The sequence below is a fragment of the Phyllopteryx taeniolatus genome, chromosome 17, assembly GCF_024500385.1.
Source record: "Phyllopteryx taeniolatus isolate TA_2022b chromosome 17, UOR_Ptae_1.2, whole genome shotgun sequence".
Lineage (NCBI taxonomy): Eukaryota > Metazoa > Chordata > Actinopteri > Syngnathiformes > Syngnathidae > Phyllopteryx > Phyllopteryx taeniolatus.
In genome coordinates this window covers 6,319,247-6,336,465 of record NC_084518.1, presented here as the reverse complement: position 1 = coordinate 6,336,465, position 17,219 = coordinate 6,319,247, and the positions used below count along the sequence as shown (strand labels likewise).

Genomic DNA, 17,219 nt, shown 5'->3' with positions numbered 1-17,219 from the left:
ATGTGTTCCTCAATGAATATGCAAAATGAATACTACCATAATATGAACTTTTATTTTTATTTGTATTTTATTATTTCTTTTTAGAACAAAAAAAAAAATCAATTTGTGCATCGCGCACTCTTTTTTGGTTAGTTCCCAAAAAGGACACCCTGTATTCACAACGATTTGGTAATAAGAGACATGCATGTTTGGTCAGACTCCTGTAAAATCAAATCACCAGTTTTATTTTATTAAAATAAAATACATGAATAATTCATAACGCGTTCCAAATATTCATCCCTAATCGCTGTGCAGACATGCTGCGCTATTTTATACCCAAGATGCCTGGGCACACATAGCCCTTAGAAAATACTAACCCACAAAGGGAGCAATTGGTTTAACATTTTATACAGACATAGCTAATGTTTCAGGAAATAAACAGGATAAACTAACTCATGAACCTCACCGAGTATCTCCATTCTTTATAAGCCAAAGCTTTTTAAATTGCTTTGAAATTTCAAAGTTTGCAAAGTGGCTTTAGAAGTATTTAATAAAAATTTGGAAAATGACAAAGTAATGTTTTCATCATCAAAATCCTACCGGACCAAGACCAGTTACAAAATTACACATTCTTGAACAGTTTTACTGATTCATCTATTGTTTGTTTTGTTTTAGGTCAGGCAAAGTTTATGTAGGCGTTGGTTGGCTGTATTTTAACAAAACCATATTAAAATCATCTTTTGCTGTAAAGTGAGCTAGATTATCACGAGAGACGATCATACAATTGGCATTGACTCCTTGACAAAACAAAATTAAATTGTGTTTTAGAACTGCTCGGCCACTTTGACAATCCCGAGTCAAATACATAAATGAACATATCAATGTCACAGATGCAATACAGATTTTGTTCTGTCATAATTGTTATTTTAATATCCCAATTCTAATCACTTTAGGACTCAATCTGATCGGTTTACGTGTATTCCTGTAGCATCTCCATTGCAAAATCTGCATTTTTTTCCTACAAATTTTAATTAAGCCATAGTACAGCTTTGTATGCTTAACTGGCTACCCAAATCGAGTTCAAAGTCCTTATTCTCACTCACAAAGCACTCTATAATCAGGCCCCCTCTTACATCACTGACCTCCTCCACCACCAAACCCCCTCCCGAAGCCTCCGCTCCTCAGATGCCCTCTTCCTTTCCCCATTTCACCGCACCTAGCTTTGAACCTAGGGGGACAGAGCCTGCACCATCTCTGCCCCCACCCTATGAAACTCACTCCCCAAATGCTTACAAGCCTGTTCAGATCACTCCACCTTCAAATTACTCCTGAAAACCTCACCTTTTTATAACAGCTTTAAACGTGTAAATGTGCCGTGTTTAATTCTTGTTTCTACATTCTGTTTAATTTCAGCATTTCATTAAAATTAAATTTCATTATTTTAAACTCTTTGAGCTAGTTTTGTTTTCCTCATTATATTTGTCCAACAAAGGTTCCTTTAGTTGCACATTGCATTAAAATGAACAAAAAACTGAAGAAACAAGGGTTCTAATATTTTTTCCATGACTATATTAATTATTTCCATTTCTATTTACTCCTAGTCAATACTACCATTGTACACAATAGCCTACATTGTGCACACACTCAGTGCAGTGCTATTATTCATTGCGTACAGAGCCGCGACACTCAAAAGGTGGAACTTTTTGCTCCACTTGCATAATAAGTGGTTTTCTTTTTTGCATTCAGGTGGATTTTTATTCTTCTCAAACTCCCCGATTTCCACTGATTCTGAACGTCAATGTCAAATTCATTTATTTATCAATGTTAATTTCCATTTCTGAGCCGCTTGTCCTCACTAGGGTCGCGGGCGTGCTGGAGCCTATCCCAGCTGTCATCGGGCAGGAGGCGGGGTACAACCTGAACTGGTTGCCAGCCAATCGCAGGGCACATAGAAACAAACAACCATTCGCACTCACAGTCATGCCTACGGGCAATTTAGAGTCTCCAATTAATACATGTTTTTGGGATGTGGGAGGAAACCGGAGTGCCCGGAGAAAACCCACGCAGGCACGGGGAGAACATGCAAACTCCACACAGGCGGGGCCAGGGATTGAACCCGGGTCCTCAGAACTGTGAGGCTGACGCTCTAACCAGTCGGCCACCGTGCCGCCTCAATGTTAATTATAACATTGAAATTCAGTATGAACAACAAAATACGAACATTAAATCAGACCATTTACTTACTACAGATATTTCCAAACTTATATTTTATATATTGCAATCAATCACAGCTTTAGGATTCCTTGAAAGGAAATAGGTACAAAGCATAAATGCTCTTTATACTGTAGTATAACATCTGGGAAAAAAATATGTGCAAAGCAGTGAGTACACATTCTTACGAGAAACTAAGGATTGGTTTTGTTTCTATTCCTAAAATAGTTGGCAAATGTGAACATACTGTAGGTAACAATACTGTATTACGCTCTGATTCAAATTACGGTTTTACCACAAGCGACAGAAAGTGAACTATAGCAGCTCCACAAGATTACACGTTTTGCTTTATGACACACATAGTGTATTCAAATGTTTATAAATTTTGACCTGAAAGAGCTGTGGGTGATAATAATGACAATAATGAACGACTCACTCCACATTATCTCTAAATGTTTATTCATGTTTATTAATTATTTGTTAATATGTCAACATGTAACAGTTTTACTCAACTTGCGTTGCTTGTTTGGAAAAATTCATGCGAGAATTTTTTGTCTCTTGCAGGTTAGTTTGCTCCGCTAGTTTTTTCGACACACAGCTGTCTGTCTCATCGGTTGTTTGCGGGATTGTTCATCCGCACGCCGACTGTTCATGATGTGGTTCAGGGCACCTCGGAAAAACATGTGACGACATGTTCAAATGGATTTGAAATGTTTAAAATGGCTGGAAAAGGGTGGGAGGACAGAGGTGACACATTCAGAAAGTAGGGGGACATGCCCCTGCACCCCCTCCTCGTCTAACCCCCTGACGACGCCCCTGTTCCTGTCACAAAGGAGGGACAGAGGTTCACAGGAACGATGCTAACATGCCTGGGGAAATGCAAGTGTGCAATGAACTCTCTTCAGTATCCATCGTCTTTATGCATGTTACCAGAATCAATACGCACCACGTCCTTCAACGATTTCAGCGGGGCTGACAGCTAAAGTGTGCAGAGTAATCACCCACAACCACTGATGTTTGACAATGATAGACGGGGCTAGACTGCAAACTGGGAACTATAAACAGAAGCAGTGCTGAAGCACCCAACATCAGCAGCAAACTAATCCTGGAGGGTTCTGCTCAAGCCTTAAAATTAAAGTCATTACAGTCCCGTGAAAACGTATTTGTTTGGGATCATTAAGACAATTTTAATCTAAAAAAGACAGGTCAAGAAAATACAAAATGCAGGATCTATTGATTTTATTTATTGAGGGGGGAAAAAAAACAAACCAATTTGGCCCAATGTGAAAACCAGGAGGAGGGATGAACCAGGATACGCTGGAGAGAAGTTCTCTCTGGGGATCGCCCTGGAAGAACTGTACAAAGTGGGTGGGGAGAGGGAGGTCCGGACTTCCCTGCTTAAGATGCTGCCCCCGTTACCCAACCTCAGAAAAGCAGAAATGGATGGATACAGTGGCTGTGAGAGTGAGGAATCAATTTGTTTACTCAACAAACAGTTTATATATAATTCACAAGTGACATCTTTTCTCATGTACAAGGGTGACCATTTCCCTATAGACAGGCGGCAGTCACCCTTAAAGGGGCATTTCGTTCATATGTCCGAATGTTCGTAACTCAAATGTCTATAAACACACTGGATACATTTCAGCACATGTACAGAGCAACAGAATCTTAAAGGACAAAGACCATGTCCATTTTTTTTTTTATTTCTGATGTATTCTTTGTGTATTAACAATATAGAACCAGTGTTGCCACAGTTACCTTGAAAAAGTAACTTAGTTACTTTACTGATTAGTTTAGCTTAAAAGTAACTTTACTGATTACTTGATTTCAAAACTAAGTTAAAAAAAAGTAACTTTCTTGTTACTTTCAGTAGCTGCCAAGTGGTAGGCATATCACTTATCCAAAGAAAAAACCTTAAGCTTAACTGTACTCATTAATTGGTAATGTACGCCACACAAGTTACAGTTACATCAACATGAAGCAATAACTTAAATATTAGTCTAGTTGAAGCCACATTAAATCAACAACTGAGTACAGACTTCACATAACAACACAGTACAGTAAGTACCTACACGTAAACAAGCACACCATTCTCAGTAAACTTCTCTAACCTTAACTAATACCTCGATGGATGCCAATTGTGGTCCATGAAGGGAACTGCGTGTGCAAACCTCCCCGACCCAGCCCCCCAGAAGAACCGGAACAAAGAACCGCCCGGAACCGAAACAAGGGACCGGAACTGGAACCGGTACATCCCAAACCCAAACGACGCCCAACCCTAGTCGTGAGCAAGACGGGGGAGGGCGCCAAGAGAGGGGAGATGAAGGCGGGGCCAAGAGGGGTGGGGGGTCTACCCCCACTACTCCACGGGCCCCAGGAGTCCAGCCAAGAGAAATGTGAAAACCCACCACCCACACTATTACTATGGTTACCTGGTCCCCAACTGGCAACCATTATCCCTGTACTGTGATTGTGTTTGGTGGGGTGTAGGAAATGTAGTGCATTAAAAATCTGCGGGAGAGAAGCATGGCAGGCCAGAGGGCAGGCCGGAGTGCCGGGACACCCAGCCAAGTGTCCTCCCAAGCCCGACCCTACCCCTCCCCCACAGGAGGACTGGCAGAGCAGTGAAGGGTGTGGGGGCTGGGGCGACTAAACCGGAAACCAGCACAGATGTGTCGGTGCCCGCTCGGCGCCCGCCCCACCATACCTGGACAGTGGTACTGTCTGACTACCTGAATTGTTTCCTCGCCAGAGAAAAAAGGTCAGCTAATACCTACCTCACAACATAAACAGTGACCTCCACACAGGCGATGCCGGGATTTGAACCCTGGTCCGCAGAACTATGAGGCAGATGTGCTAACCAGTTGACCTCCGTGCCACCCTCCATCAACATGTTCCCTAAAATCTGCACCAATCCAGACTCTCTGTCTGCCTGGGATGTGCTGAACTTCGTCCTCTCGCTCATTAGTGTCAAACTCATGGCCCAGGGGCCAGATCCGACACACCACATCATTTTATGTGGCCCGCTAAAGCAAATTATGTGCGTGTACTTCATGTTTCTTGCTAAAATATATATCATAATTGCACATTTTATTCATTTTTAATAATGTTGACATATTGCAAGCATTTTTTTGTTACCAACCCCTTTTTTGAAAACAATTATTAAACAAGCTATTTTAGTTGACTACTGAAAACCAGTTATCCATCAAATTGTTGTGTACAGTGGACTCCCGCTATTCGCAGGGGATAGAGACCGTCCTGACCGTGAATAGTGAATATCTGTGAATAATTGAAGTCATTATAATCGCCATAAAAAAAGAACTTGTTTTCCCCTGAAAAAAACACATCAATGAGCAAGGGATCAGATAAAAAAAACAAACAAAAAAAAAAAAAACGACACAGCAGGGGATTGGGGAAAAAATAAAGCAAATAAGCAGGGGGTTCTGCTAACTACCGTGGATAGGTTCCCCCCAAAAATGTGTGTGACGAATAGGTATATCAGCGAATATCGAAAAATATGCGAGGGTCCATTGTATATGTAATAATATAAGGAGGCATTTCTATATTTGTATGGTTTCACAGTCATAATGGCCCTCTGAGGAAAATCATAACTACAATTTGGCCCACAACAAGATTGAGTTTGACACCCCTGGGACTCTTGCTCCTTTCAGAATTTGTCTTCTCTTCTAGTTTACATCCTACCTGTGGGGTAGAATCGCTAGTTACATCAAACATAAGACCTTTGATTTCAGGTTTCAGCCACATCACTCGATCTGACACTCTTTTCACCTCCAGGATATTCTGAACTAACTCTTCCTTGAAGACAACCCCTGCTCCATTTCATTTCTTATCTACACCATGGTAAAATAATTTGAACACTGCCGAAAGCTTTTAGCTTGACTGCATTTCCAGGTGCTCTGCTGGACACACAATATTTCTATCCATCCATCCATCCATTTTCTGAGCCGCTTCTCCTCACTAGGGTCGCGGGGGTGCTGGAGCCTATCCCAGCTGTCATCGGGCAGGAGGCGGGGTACACCCTGAACTGGTTGCCAGCCAATCGCAGGGCACATAGGAACAAACAACCATTCGCACTCACAGTCATGCCTACGGGCAATTTAGAGTCTCCAATTCATGCATGTTTTTGGGATGTGGGAGGAAACCGGAGTGCCCGGAGAAAACCCACGCAGGCACGGGGAGAACATGCAAACTCCACACAGGCGGGGACGGGGATTGAACCCCGCACCTCAGAACTGTGAGGCTGACGCTCTAACCAGTCGGCCACCGTGCCGCCACAATATTTCTAACTTTCTCTTAATCATCATGTCAACCAACTACCTAGCTTTTCTTATCATAGTCCCAACATTCAAAGCCACACTTTCAACTCTGGGCTCTGTGCTTTCCTCTTCTCTTTCTGCCTGAGAACCCACTTTCCACCTCTCCTTCATCTTCGACCCACAGTAGCCGAATTTCCACCGGCACCCTCTAGCTTGTTGTTAACCCGGTCTCAACCGACCCAACATGAAATTCTTTAGATGAACACTCATATTTGTGTGGCAAAGTTTTAAGCCGGATGCTCTTTCTGACACAACCCTCTGCATTGATCGCGCTACTAGTCACTTTAAACTGCATACACTCCTTCAAGTCTCGGCACCCTTTGCACAATGGTCATTGCACCGGACTTTTGCTATATTAGTCATTCAAACTGCTCTAAGTGCAAGAGGACTCTGCATCTTTTTGCACAATTGTAAAAAAAATTTGTACCGGCATTACGATATAACAAGCAACCCTTTATTGCTCAGTGACTGTTTTTCTCAATGTCTTTATGTCTCAAAAGTGTTCTGTGAATTGACTGTCTGTTGTCGTACTAGAGCGGCTCCAACTACCGGAGACAAATTCATTGTGTTTTTTTTGGACATACTTGGCAAATAAAGAGGATTCTGATTTATCCAGGCTTGGGACCAGGCTACAGTTCGTACTGGTTTGTGCCCCTATAGTCTCTTAGCCAAGGACTTAACCTTGACTTTACACCAAAAAAACAAACTCCAACTACAACCCCAATTCCAATGAAGTTGGGACATTGTGTTAAACATAAATAAAAACAGAATACAATGATTTGCAAATCATGTTCAACCTATATTTAATTGAATACACTACAAAGACAGGATATTTAATGTTCAAACTGATAAACTTTATTGTTTTTAGCAAATAATCATTAACTAAGAATTTTATGGCTGCAACACGTTCCAAAAAAGCTGGGACAGGTGGCAAATAAGACTGAGAAAGTTCAGGAATGCTCATTAAACACCTTTTTGGAACATCCCACAGGTGAACAGGCTAATTGGGAACAGGTGGGTGCCATGATTGGGTAGAAAAAGGAGCTTCCCTAAATTGCTCAGTCATTCACAAGCAAAGATGGGGCGAGGTTCACCTCTTTGTGAACAAGTGCGTGAGAAAATAGTCGAACGTTTAAGGACAATGTTCCTCAACGTACAATTGCAAGGAATTTAGGGATTTCATCATCTACGGTCCATAAACTGCATGTAAGCGGCAAGGCCGAAAACCAACATTGAATGCCCGTGACCTTCGATCCCTCAGGCGGCGCTGCATCAAAAAGCCGACATCAATGTGTAAAGGATATCACCACATGAGCTCAGGAACACTTCAGAAAACCAATGTTATTTATGGTTAACACAAGTTGTAGTAGACCTAATCACAATTACAGAGTCAGCCATTATTTTTGGTGACAAATGTCATGTCGCAGACACTGAAGAAAAAAAACAACTCGGGCTAAAGGTGTCAGCAGCATTCTAGAGTCTGGAGCTTCCGCGTTCTAATCTAATCACCTTGAGAAATTAGCTGCAACATTCCTGAGTGAGGGCCAAAATATGGTATCACAATCTTATTGGTAGATAAGGGAAAGACTGTGCACTTTCAGGCTAAATGAATAGGTGGATAAAAATATACAACATTAGAGATGGTAGTCCTCCTCTCTAACTCAGACAAAGATTCCTAACCAGGGCTGCTGATAACATGCCTGGGTATATTTTTTTATTTAGTATATTATCAAACTTTTAACACATTAAATAGGGCATATAGAATTGCATCATGTTAGAATTGCAACAATCGTTATCACAAGATACCATGCCTCCTATGGGTTGCCGATTTTGGGCCACCTCGGTGGGGCCAGTAGACCACCCTGGGTCCCTCAGTGTGGGTGGTGTCCCGTCCAACGAGCCGCTCTTGGGTAAGCCCCTGGGCCTGACCCCGCCTCTCAGGTGGGTGGGGTGCGAGCCTCAATTACAGGACACTTCTGACGATTATTGGTCACGCGATCACAGTGTCAATTCAGTTGCATGTCTCCGCAGACACACACCGCTGGGAATGATTTGCTTGGTGGGCGGCCACTCAGTCATTCCTATAAATAACTCTTATAACTATGCAAACTTCCTGGGTATCTCCTCACTTGCACTCCATTTTTATACAAGTTTAAAATTTACATAGCCACTCTCACCACACTTCAGTTGTACAGCCAGTTCCACTACCTCTTTCCTGCTTGCTCCCCCTACTGTCCTTGTCCCTGTTTTGTCCAGTTCTGTCCTATATTGTCCTGTCCTTCCCTCACAGGGTGCAGCACTACTGCCCCATACAATACTCAAATGTAATGTGTAATTGTACTATGCATATAATCCTTTATTTTCCTTATTTTTCTTACAGCCATTATCCTGTCATTTGTTGTCTTCTATGTGGCAAAGTAAAACTGTTCCGGCATAAAAGGGATACAGATTCTCCATTCAGCTTGACCTAACAGCTGAACAAGAAAAAAAGGTTGCTGCCCCCGTGACCTGACCCTGGATAAGCAGAAGAAAACTGATGTATGGGAGGCTAAGAGGTTTGAACCAATAACAGTCCATTGCTAAAAAGTATGTCATTAACTTAATTTGATTACTAAGAGAATGGCTTAAAAACAACTTAATTAAGCAAGCTGCTCACAAGACATATTTTGGAATAAAACACTCACATGTGAGCCACCATGAGATGCCACTCTCACCAGAAAGTAAAATTTGCGTTAGAGCTGAGTATGCTTTTTGGATAGAAAGAAGGGAATAGAGATGAAAGGAGAGGTTCTGTTGCCTTCTATTAGACCTTTGTGAATAACCATGACCCAGATCACTGACAATCTACACAGAACTATACAGTTTGGTTGGAGAAACCTTTGAGAGAAACCCTCCTCCTTTCTTTAATCTAGGCACAGAGCATTTCGGTCTTTGTTGCATTAATTTGTATTTTTTTTTAAATCTGAAATTCATTAATAAAATGCATGTAGGTTCATTAATTTGTATTTTTTGCATTCATGTATCTAATTAAATTAAAAAAACTTAAAAGTCCAAATTTGGTCAATATCATATTTTGTCACAAATCGATAATATTGGTCAGTCTCCACATGGGTATGTTATATTTTCAAATTTTTTACCAATATAAATTGTTGAAAATGTTTTACTCTCTGATGATGTAATGTTAATGGCTTAACATACATGTTGTTTCCTGAAAAGTGATGGTTTTGGAAATACCAGTATTCTGTCTGACGCCAGCAATATGCATTCAACGCATTTGTCTGTATTTTACAACCCCAATTCCAAGGAAATTGGGACATTCTGTACAACATAAATAAAAACAGAATACAATGATTTGCAAATCATGTAAAAACCTATATTTAATTGAATACACTACAAAGACAAGATATTTAATGTTCAAACTGATAAACTTTATTGTTTTTAGCAAATAATAATTAACTTGGAATTTTATCGCTGCAACACGTTCCAAAAAAGCTGGGACAGGGTCATGTTTACATGTTAAATCACCTTTTCTTTTAACAACATTCAATAAACGTTTGGAAACTGAGGACATGAATTGTTGACGCTTTGTAAGATGAATTATATCCCATTCTTGCTTGATGTACAGCTTCAGCTTTTCAACTGTCCCGGGTCTCCGTTGTCGTATTTTACGCTTCATAATGCGCCACACATTTTCAATGGGAGACATGTGTGGACTGCAGGCAGGCCAGTCAAGTACCCACACTATTTTACTACGAAGCCACGCTGTTGTAAAGAATGTGGTTTGGCATTGTCTTTCTGAAAAAAGCAGGGGCGTCCAGGAAAAAAACGTTGCTTGGATGGCAGCATATGTTTCTCCAAAACCTGTATGTAAGTTTCAGCATTAATGGTTCCTTCACAGATGTCTAAGTTACCCATGCCATTGGCACTAATACAGCCCCATACCATCATACATACTGGCTTTTGAACTTTGTGTCCATAACAGTCCGGATGGTTCTTTTCCTCTTTGGCCCCGAAGACACGACATCCACAATTTCCAAAAACAATTTGAAATCAGAATCAGAATCAGAATCATCTTTATTTGCCAAGTATGTCCAAAACACACAAGGAATTTGTCTCCGGTAGTTGGAGCCGCTCTAGTACAACAGACAGTCAATTTACAGAACACTTTGGAGACATAAAGACATTGACAAAAAACAACAACAAACAACAATTGTGCAAAAAGATGCAGAGTCCTCAGTTCGAATGGCTAATGACGCAATAGTCCGGTGCAATGACCATTGTGCAAAGGGCACTGAGACTTCAAGGAGTGTATGCGGTTTAAAGTGACGAGTACTGCGATAATCTGGGACAATGGTTGTGCAAATGTTACAGATACTCCTCAATCAGTGTGCAAATGAAGCAGATACTACTCTGGCATGAGTGGCCACTATATGCAAATAGTGCAGCACGGCGAGACAACTACAGTGAGTGCACGAGTAATACATAATACAGAATACAGAAATGTGACAACGAACTCAAGTCAAAAAATTGCCAGCTTGTTGTAATGGAATTGTAAGTTAGCTGTTCAAGAAGTTGATTGCAAGAGGGAAGAAGCTGTTGGAATGTCTACTAGTTCTAGTTTGCATTGATCGGTAGCGCCTACCTGAGGGAAGGAGCTGGAAGAGCTGGTGACCGGGGTGGGGAGGGTCCGAGAGGATTTTGCACGCCCTTGTCTTAGTTCTGGCAGCGTGCAAGTCCTCAAGGGTGGGTAGGGGGGTACCGACAATCCTTTCAGCAGTTTTGATTGTCCGTTGCAGTCGGAGTTTGTCCTTTTTTGTAGCAGCACCAAACCAGACTGTGATGGAAGAACACAGGACTGATTCGATGACCGCTGTGTAGAACTGTCTCAGCAGCTCCGGTGGCAGGCCATGCTTTCTCAGAAGCCGCAGGAAGTACATCCTCTGCTGGGCCTTTTTGAGGACGGAGTTGATGTTGGTCGTCCACTTCAGGTCCTGGGAGATTGTAATTCCCAGGAACTTGAAGGTCTCGACGGTTGACACAAGGCAGCTGGACAGCGTGAGGGGCAGCTGTGGCGAAGGATGCCTCCTGAAGTCCACGATCATCTCTACAGTCTTGAGCGTGTTCAGCTCCAGGTTGTGTCGGCCGCACCACAGCTCCAGCCGCTCCGCTTCCTGTCGATATGCAGACTCGTCACCGTCCTTGATGAGGCCGATGACAGTGGTGTCATCTGCAAACTTCAGGAGTTTGACAGTCGGGTTCGCTGAGGTGCAGTCGTTCGTGTAGAGAGAGAAGAGCAGCGGAGAGAGGACACAACCTTGGGGCGCCCCAGTGCTGATGCTGCGTGTGGATGAGGTGGCCTCCCCCAGCCTGACCTGCTGTGTCCTGCCCGTCAGAAAGCTGTAGATCCACTGGCAGATGGCAGGTGAGACGCTGAGCTGGAGAAGCTTGGATGAAAGGAGTTCAGGGATGATGGTGTTGAACGCTGAGCTGAAGTCCACGAACAGGATCCTCGCGTAGGTCCCTGCACTGTCGAGGTGTTCTAGGATGAAGTGCAGTCCCATGTTGACTGCATCATCCGCAGATCTGTTCGCTTGGTAGGCAAACTGCAGGGGGTCCAGCAGGGGACCTGTGACACTCTTGAGGTGGTCCAGCACAAGACGTTCAAAGGACTTCATGACCACAGATGTCAAAGCGACAGGCCTGTAGTCATTCAGACCCGAGATTGCAGGTTTCTTGGGGACTGGGATGATGGTGGAGCGTTTGAAGCAGGATGGAACTTCGCACATTTCCAGTGATCTGTTGAAGATCTGAGTGAAGACTGGCGCGAGCTGGTCCGCGCAGACTTTGAGGCAGGATGGAGACACGTGGTCCGGGCCTGCCGCTTTGTTAATCTTTTGTTGTTTGAAGATGCGTCTCACATCCTGTTCATGGATGGTTAACGCAGAGGTCAGAGGTGTGATTGTGGTCGCGGGTGGGGCCGGGTTGGTGTGTGGTGTGAAACTGTCCTTTTCAAATCTGCAGTAGAAGGTATTCAAGTCGTTGGCTAGTGTGCTATTGTTCTCAGCTTGGGGGGATCGTCGCTTGTAATTAGTCAGCGACTGGAATGCATGCCAGACTGATTTAGAGTCGTTTGCGCTAAACTGTTTTTCCAACTTTGCTGTATAGATCCTCTTTGCAATGTTAATTTCTTTGGTCAGCTGGTTTCTAGCTCGATTATACAGGGCCCTGTCCCCGCTCTGATATGCGTCCTCCTTAGCTTGGCGAAGCTGCTTAAGTTTAGCAGTGAACCACGGCTTATTGTTGTTGAATGTGCTTAATGATTTTGTTGGAACACAGACCTCTTCACAGAAACTGATATAGGATGTGACAGTGTCCGTATATTCATCCAGGCTGCCAGCTGAATTTTCAAAGACACTCCAGTCTGTGCAGTCTAAGCAGCTTTGAAGTTCCATCTTGGCTTCATTTGTCCACTTTTTGACTGTTTTCACTGTAGGCTTCGCACATTTAAGTTCTTGCCTGTACGTCGGTATTAAGTGAATTAAGCAGTGATCAGACGAGCCCAAGGCTGCACGAGGTATAGCACGGTATGCGTTTTTTACCGTGGTGTAGCAGTGGTCTAAAGTATTATTTTCCCTGGTAGGACAGTCGATGTGCTGCTTGTATTTAGGGAGTTCGTGGTTGAGTTTAGCTTTGTTAAAGTCCCCGAGAATAATGAGGGGTGAGTCGGGGTGTTTTTTTTCAATTTCGTTGACTTGATCGGCGAGCGTTAGCAATGCGGCGTTCGTGTTAGCTTGAGGCGGAATATAGACGGCAGCGAGAATGAATGATGCAAACTCACGTGGCGAGTAGAATGGTTTACAATTTAAGAATAGCGACTCCAAATGCGGGCTGCAGTGTGTGCTGATCACCGTGACATCCGTACACCATTTTTCGTTGATATAGAGGCATATCCCGCCGCCCTTTGTTTTCCCCGATGATTCCATGTCGCGGTCCGCTCGATGAATGTGGAAACCGGGAAGCATAATGCCGGCATCAGGTACAGCGTCGCAGAGCCAGGTCTCCGTGAAGCACATGGCCGCGGAACGTCCGAAGTCTTTACTTGTCTTTAACAGAAGATGAAGCTCGTCCATTTTGTTGGGTAGGGAGCGTACGTTCGCGAGGTGGATCGACGGGAACGCCAATCTGTGTCCTCTCTTGCGGAGTTTCACCTGAATGCCGGCTCGCTTCCCTCTGTGGCGCCGCTTCCGTCTCCATGCGCCGAAAACCGCGGACGCCGCTCCGGTGAGTAACTCTGGGAAAAAACTGAGCGTATATTCGAAAGTTGGTGACAGAAAGTCTGGAGTAGACTCCTTGATGGTTAGCAGGTCTCCCCTTGTGTAAGTGAGTCGTGTAAGGTCTCCAAAGACGGACGAAAAACACAAAAACAAAGACAATACTAGAGAGCGCGTTACCGAGGCGACCACACTGGTAGGCGCCATCTTCCCCTCAAGTATGTAAATGTGGACTCGTCGGACCACGGAACACTTTTTCACTTTGCATCAGTCCATCTTAGATGAGCTCGGGCCCAGAGAAGCCGGCGGCGTTTCTGGGTGTTGTTGATAAATGGCTTTTACTTTGCATAGTGGAGTTTCAAGTTGCACTTACAGATGTAGCGCTGAACCAGATTCTCTGAACCGTTTGATGATATTATGGACCGTCGATGATGAAATCCCTAAATTCCTTGCAATTGTACGTTGAGGAACATTGTCCTTAAACTGTTCGACTATTTGCTCACACACTTGTTCACAAAGAAGTGAACCTCGCCCCATCTTTGCTTGTGAATGACTGAGCAATTCAGGGAAGCTCCTTTTATACCCAATCATGGCACCCACCCGTTCCCAATTAGCCTGTTCACCTGTGGGATGTTCTAAACAGGTGTTCCTCAACTTTCTCAAGTCTTTTTTGACACCTGTCCCAGCTTTTTTGGAATGTGTTGCAGCCATAAAATTCTAAGTTAATGAATATTTGCTCAAAACAATTAAGTTTATCAGTTTGAACATTAAATATCTTGTCTTCGTAGTGTATTCAATTAAATATTGGTTGAAGATGATTTGCAAATCATTGTATTCTGTTTATATTTATGTTTAACACAACGTCCCAACTTCATTGGAATTGGGGTTGTATTACATCCATCCATCCATTCTCTGACACGCTTATCCTCACTAGGGGTCGCGGGCGTGCTGGAGCCTATCCCAGCTATCATTGGGCAGGAGGCGGGGTTCACCCTGAACTGGTTGCCAGCCAATCACAGGGCACATACAAACAAACAACCATTCACACTCACATTCACACCTACGGGCAATTTAGAGTTGTCAATTAACCTACCATGCATGTTTTTGGGATGTGGGAGGAAACCGGAGTGCCCGGAGAAAACCCACACAAGCACGGGGAGAACATGCAAACTCCACACAGGCGGGGCCGGGGATTGAACCCCGGTCTGAACTGTGAGGCAGGCGCTCTAACCAGTCGGTCACCGTGCCGCGGGTTGTCTTACATACCCCGTAAATTGATTATAATTAAACTAATTATGAATAATACATTAAAAATGAGAATGAAACATATTTTAAAATAAACTATTTTACACCTCATCTTCAAATGACCTTGCCCATCTGTCCGTTTCAAAAAATTAATGTGGCTCTTACACAAAAAATGTTTGCCCATCTGTGGCCAAGATCATAACTAGTCCACTACCCAAACCCACAAAGTTGCAAGCATGATTAAGGAGAACTTAAGGGGCTTTTACATTTTTGTTCATTCAATGCACAGTATGTCTTTATGAAAACATTGCTCCTATTGCTCTTACCGTTGACGGTTAGATGCACCCAACTGCCATTGAAGAACGTATCATACTGCTGCTCCAGCATCAGCACCTTACACTCATACCAGCCCTGGTCGTCTGAACGAACATTTTCTATCCGTAGGGAGGACTTGCCATATAGACTGGCCCGGCCTAAAGGGAAGGAAAGACAGATGAGCTCAGTAGGATGGCAGATGGGTGCATTGAATGTATGAGGAAGCCAAAGGTGAGAAGTGTACCTACAAAGTAGAGAGATGAAAAATGTCAAGTGAACATTAAAGAAGAGAATTAATCTTCAAATAGCTCAGATAGAAATAGGCAAGGATTTGAGCTTGTGCACAGTAGTGCCGATACACTCGTACTCGTAACATCAGTGTGTGTGTGTCACCTATTTTTAAACAGCACTGCAACAGCAGCAACAGAAGCAACAACATCCAAGTGCAAACTGGAGACATACATTCAAAGTGAAACCTGTCAGTCTCATTGGGGCTGAGATGTTCTCTTCATAAGCACAAAACTCTGTTTTTGAAACACATTGTGGCAAGGACAACATATAACTTCCTGTAATGAGTGGCAAGCAACCAAAATGTGAAAATTACAGCTCACTGTGTTGCTGGAAATTCTATTCAAGCAGATATAAACTTTTGACTGGATGTTTACAGGGTCAGTGGAAAATGCCTTTTGCTCCACGCCAGCTGGTAACTGGATCATAGCAGATGGTCTTTTGGCAATAACGGTTGGGAGTGTATGCCAGCTCAAAAACATCAGCATTATCAAAACCAAGCTATCCCTGTAATCCCCTTGCCCTCCTCTATCCTTTCTACTTAGTGACTATTTCTGACGTCACTGATGGTCTAGTGGTAGACTCGCCTGATTTTGGTGCAGGCAGCATGGGTTCAGTTCCCACCGAGTGACTGTGAGAATGTGAGTGCGAATGGTTGTCCATGTCTATATGTGCCCTGTGACTGACCAGCGACCAGCTCAGGGTGTAGTCCGCCTTTCGCCTGAAGTCAGCTGGGATAGGCTCCAGCGCCCCGTGACCCTGTACAGCATAATGTTTTCTTTTTCCTTTTCATTTTGCACACATTTTTTTCATAGGCAGCGGATTGTCTTGGTTTGTGATTTTCCCCATATTCCTTTCAATTGAACACATCTCATTCATTGTTTTTAATTCCTGGTGTTACAGCTTCTAAATATGCTGATCCCTTTCATCATCACGACATTCATTGGCTCGTTTTTTTGACGCACCTCTCCATGAGCTGGTTCTCTGAAAGTGAGCACCTGTTGATGTGCAATTTCACTAGATTGAAATATTTTAACAGCACTGTCTAAGATGAGGTTTGTCTCCCTCAGCAGCTTCTCCCTGAGCTTCTTATCATTGGTACCAAACACTATTTAATCTTTTATCATAGAGTCTCTGAGATTCCCGAAGTGACATGACTGAGCTCTTTAATCTTGAGGTCGGTGATAAAATGATCAATTGACACACCCTGGTGCTGTAAGCATGAACGAAAGCCGTACCTCTCGTATGTCTCATTTTTTGGGCATGCAGGGTTCATCAAATTTCTTTAAGACCTCTTCAAACATTTTCTTGTCTTCGGTTTTGAGCAAGCACAACTATGTTGAAGACACACTGGGCCAACAATGGTGAGCAGTTAGGCTATTTTCTTCCGCCCTTCTATCCACACCAACAGCCGTGGCGCACAGAAGCAACTGCTGTTTGAAAGTCCTCTAACGTGTCCACGTATCCAGTCAGTTTCAATTTACTTGCCGGTTTTATTGTTTTACTGACAACTTTTTATGCTAGCTTCAGCTAGATGTTTATTTTAACAAGCCTGCCGTTCTACTCTTGT

At 43.2% G+C, this 17,219-nt stretch overlaps 1 protein-coding gene across 5 annotated transcripts in view; it reads right to left on the bottom strand.

The window, feature by feature from the left end:
* igsf9bb (immunoglobulin superfamily, member 9Bb) overlaps positions 1-17,219 on the bottom strand; it is a 141,789-nt gene that overhangs the window by 90,872 nt on the left and 33,698 nt on the right. For 4 of the 5 annotated variants that reach the window (XM_061751658.1, XM_061751662.1, XM_061751659.1 and 1 more), the window contains exon 3: positions 15,373-15,519. The exons of the other annotated variant lie outside the window; for it this stretch is intronic. In XM_061751658.1, coding sequence (XP_061607642.1) covers positions 15,373-15,519 — 147 coding nt within the window. The remainder of the gene's footprint in view (positions 1-15,372; positions 15,520-17,219) is intronic. 5 annotated transcript variants of the gene reach the window in all.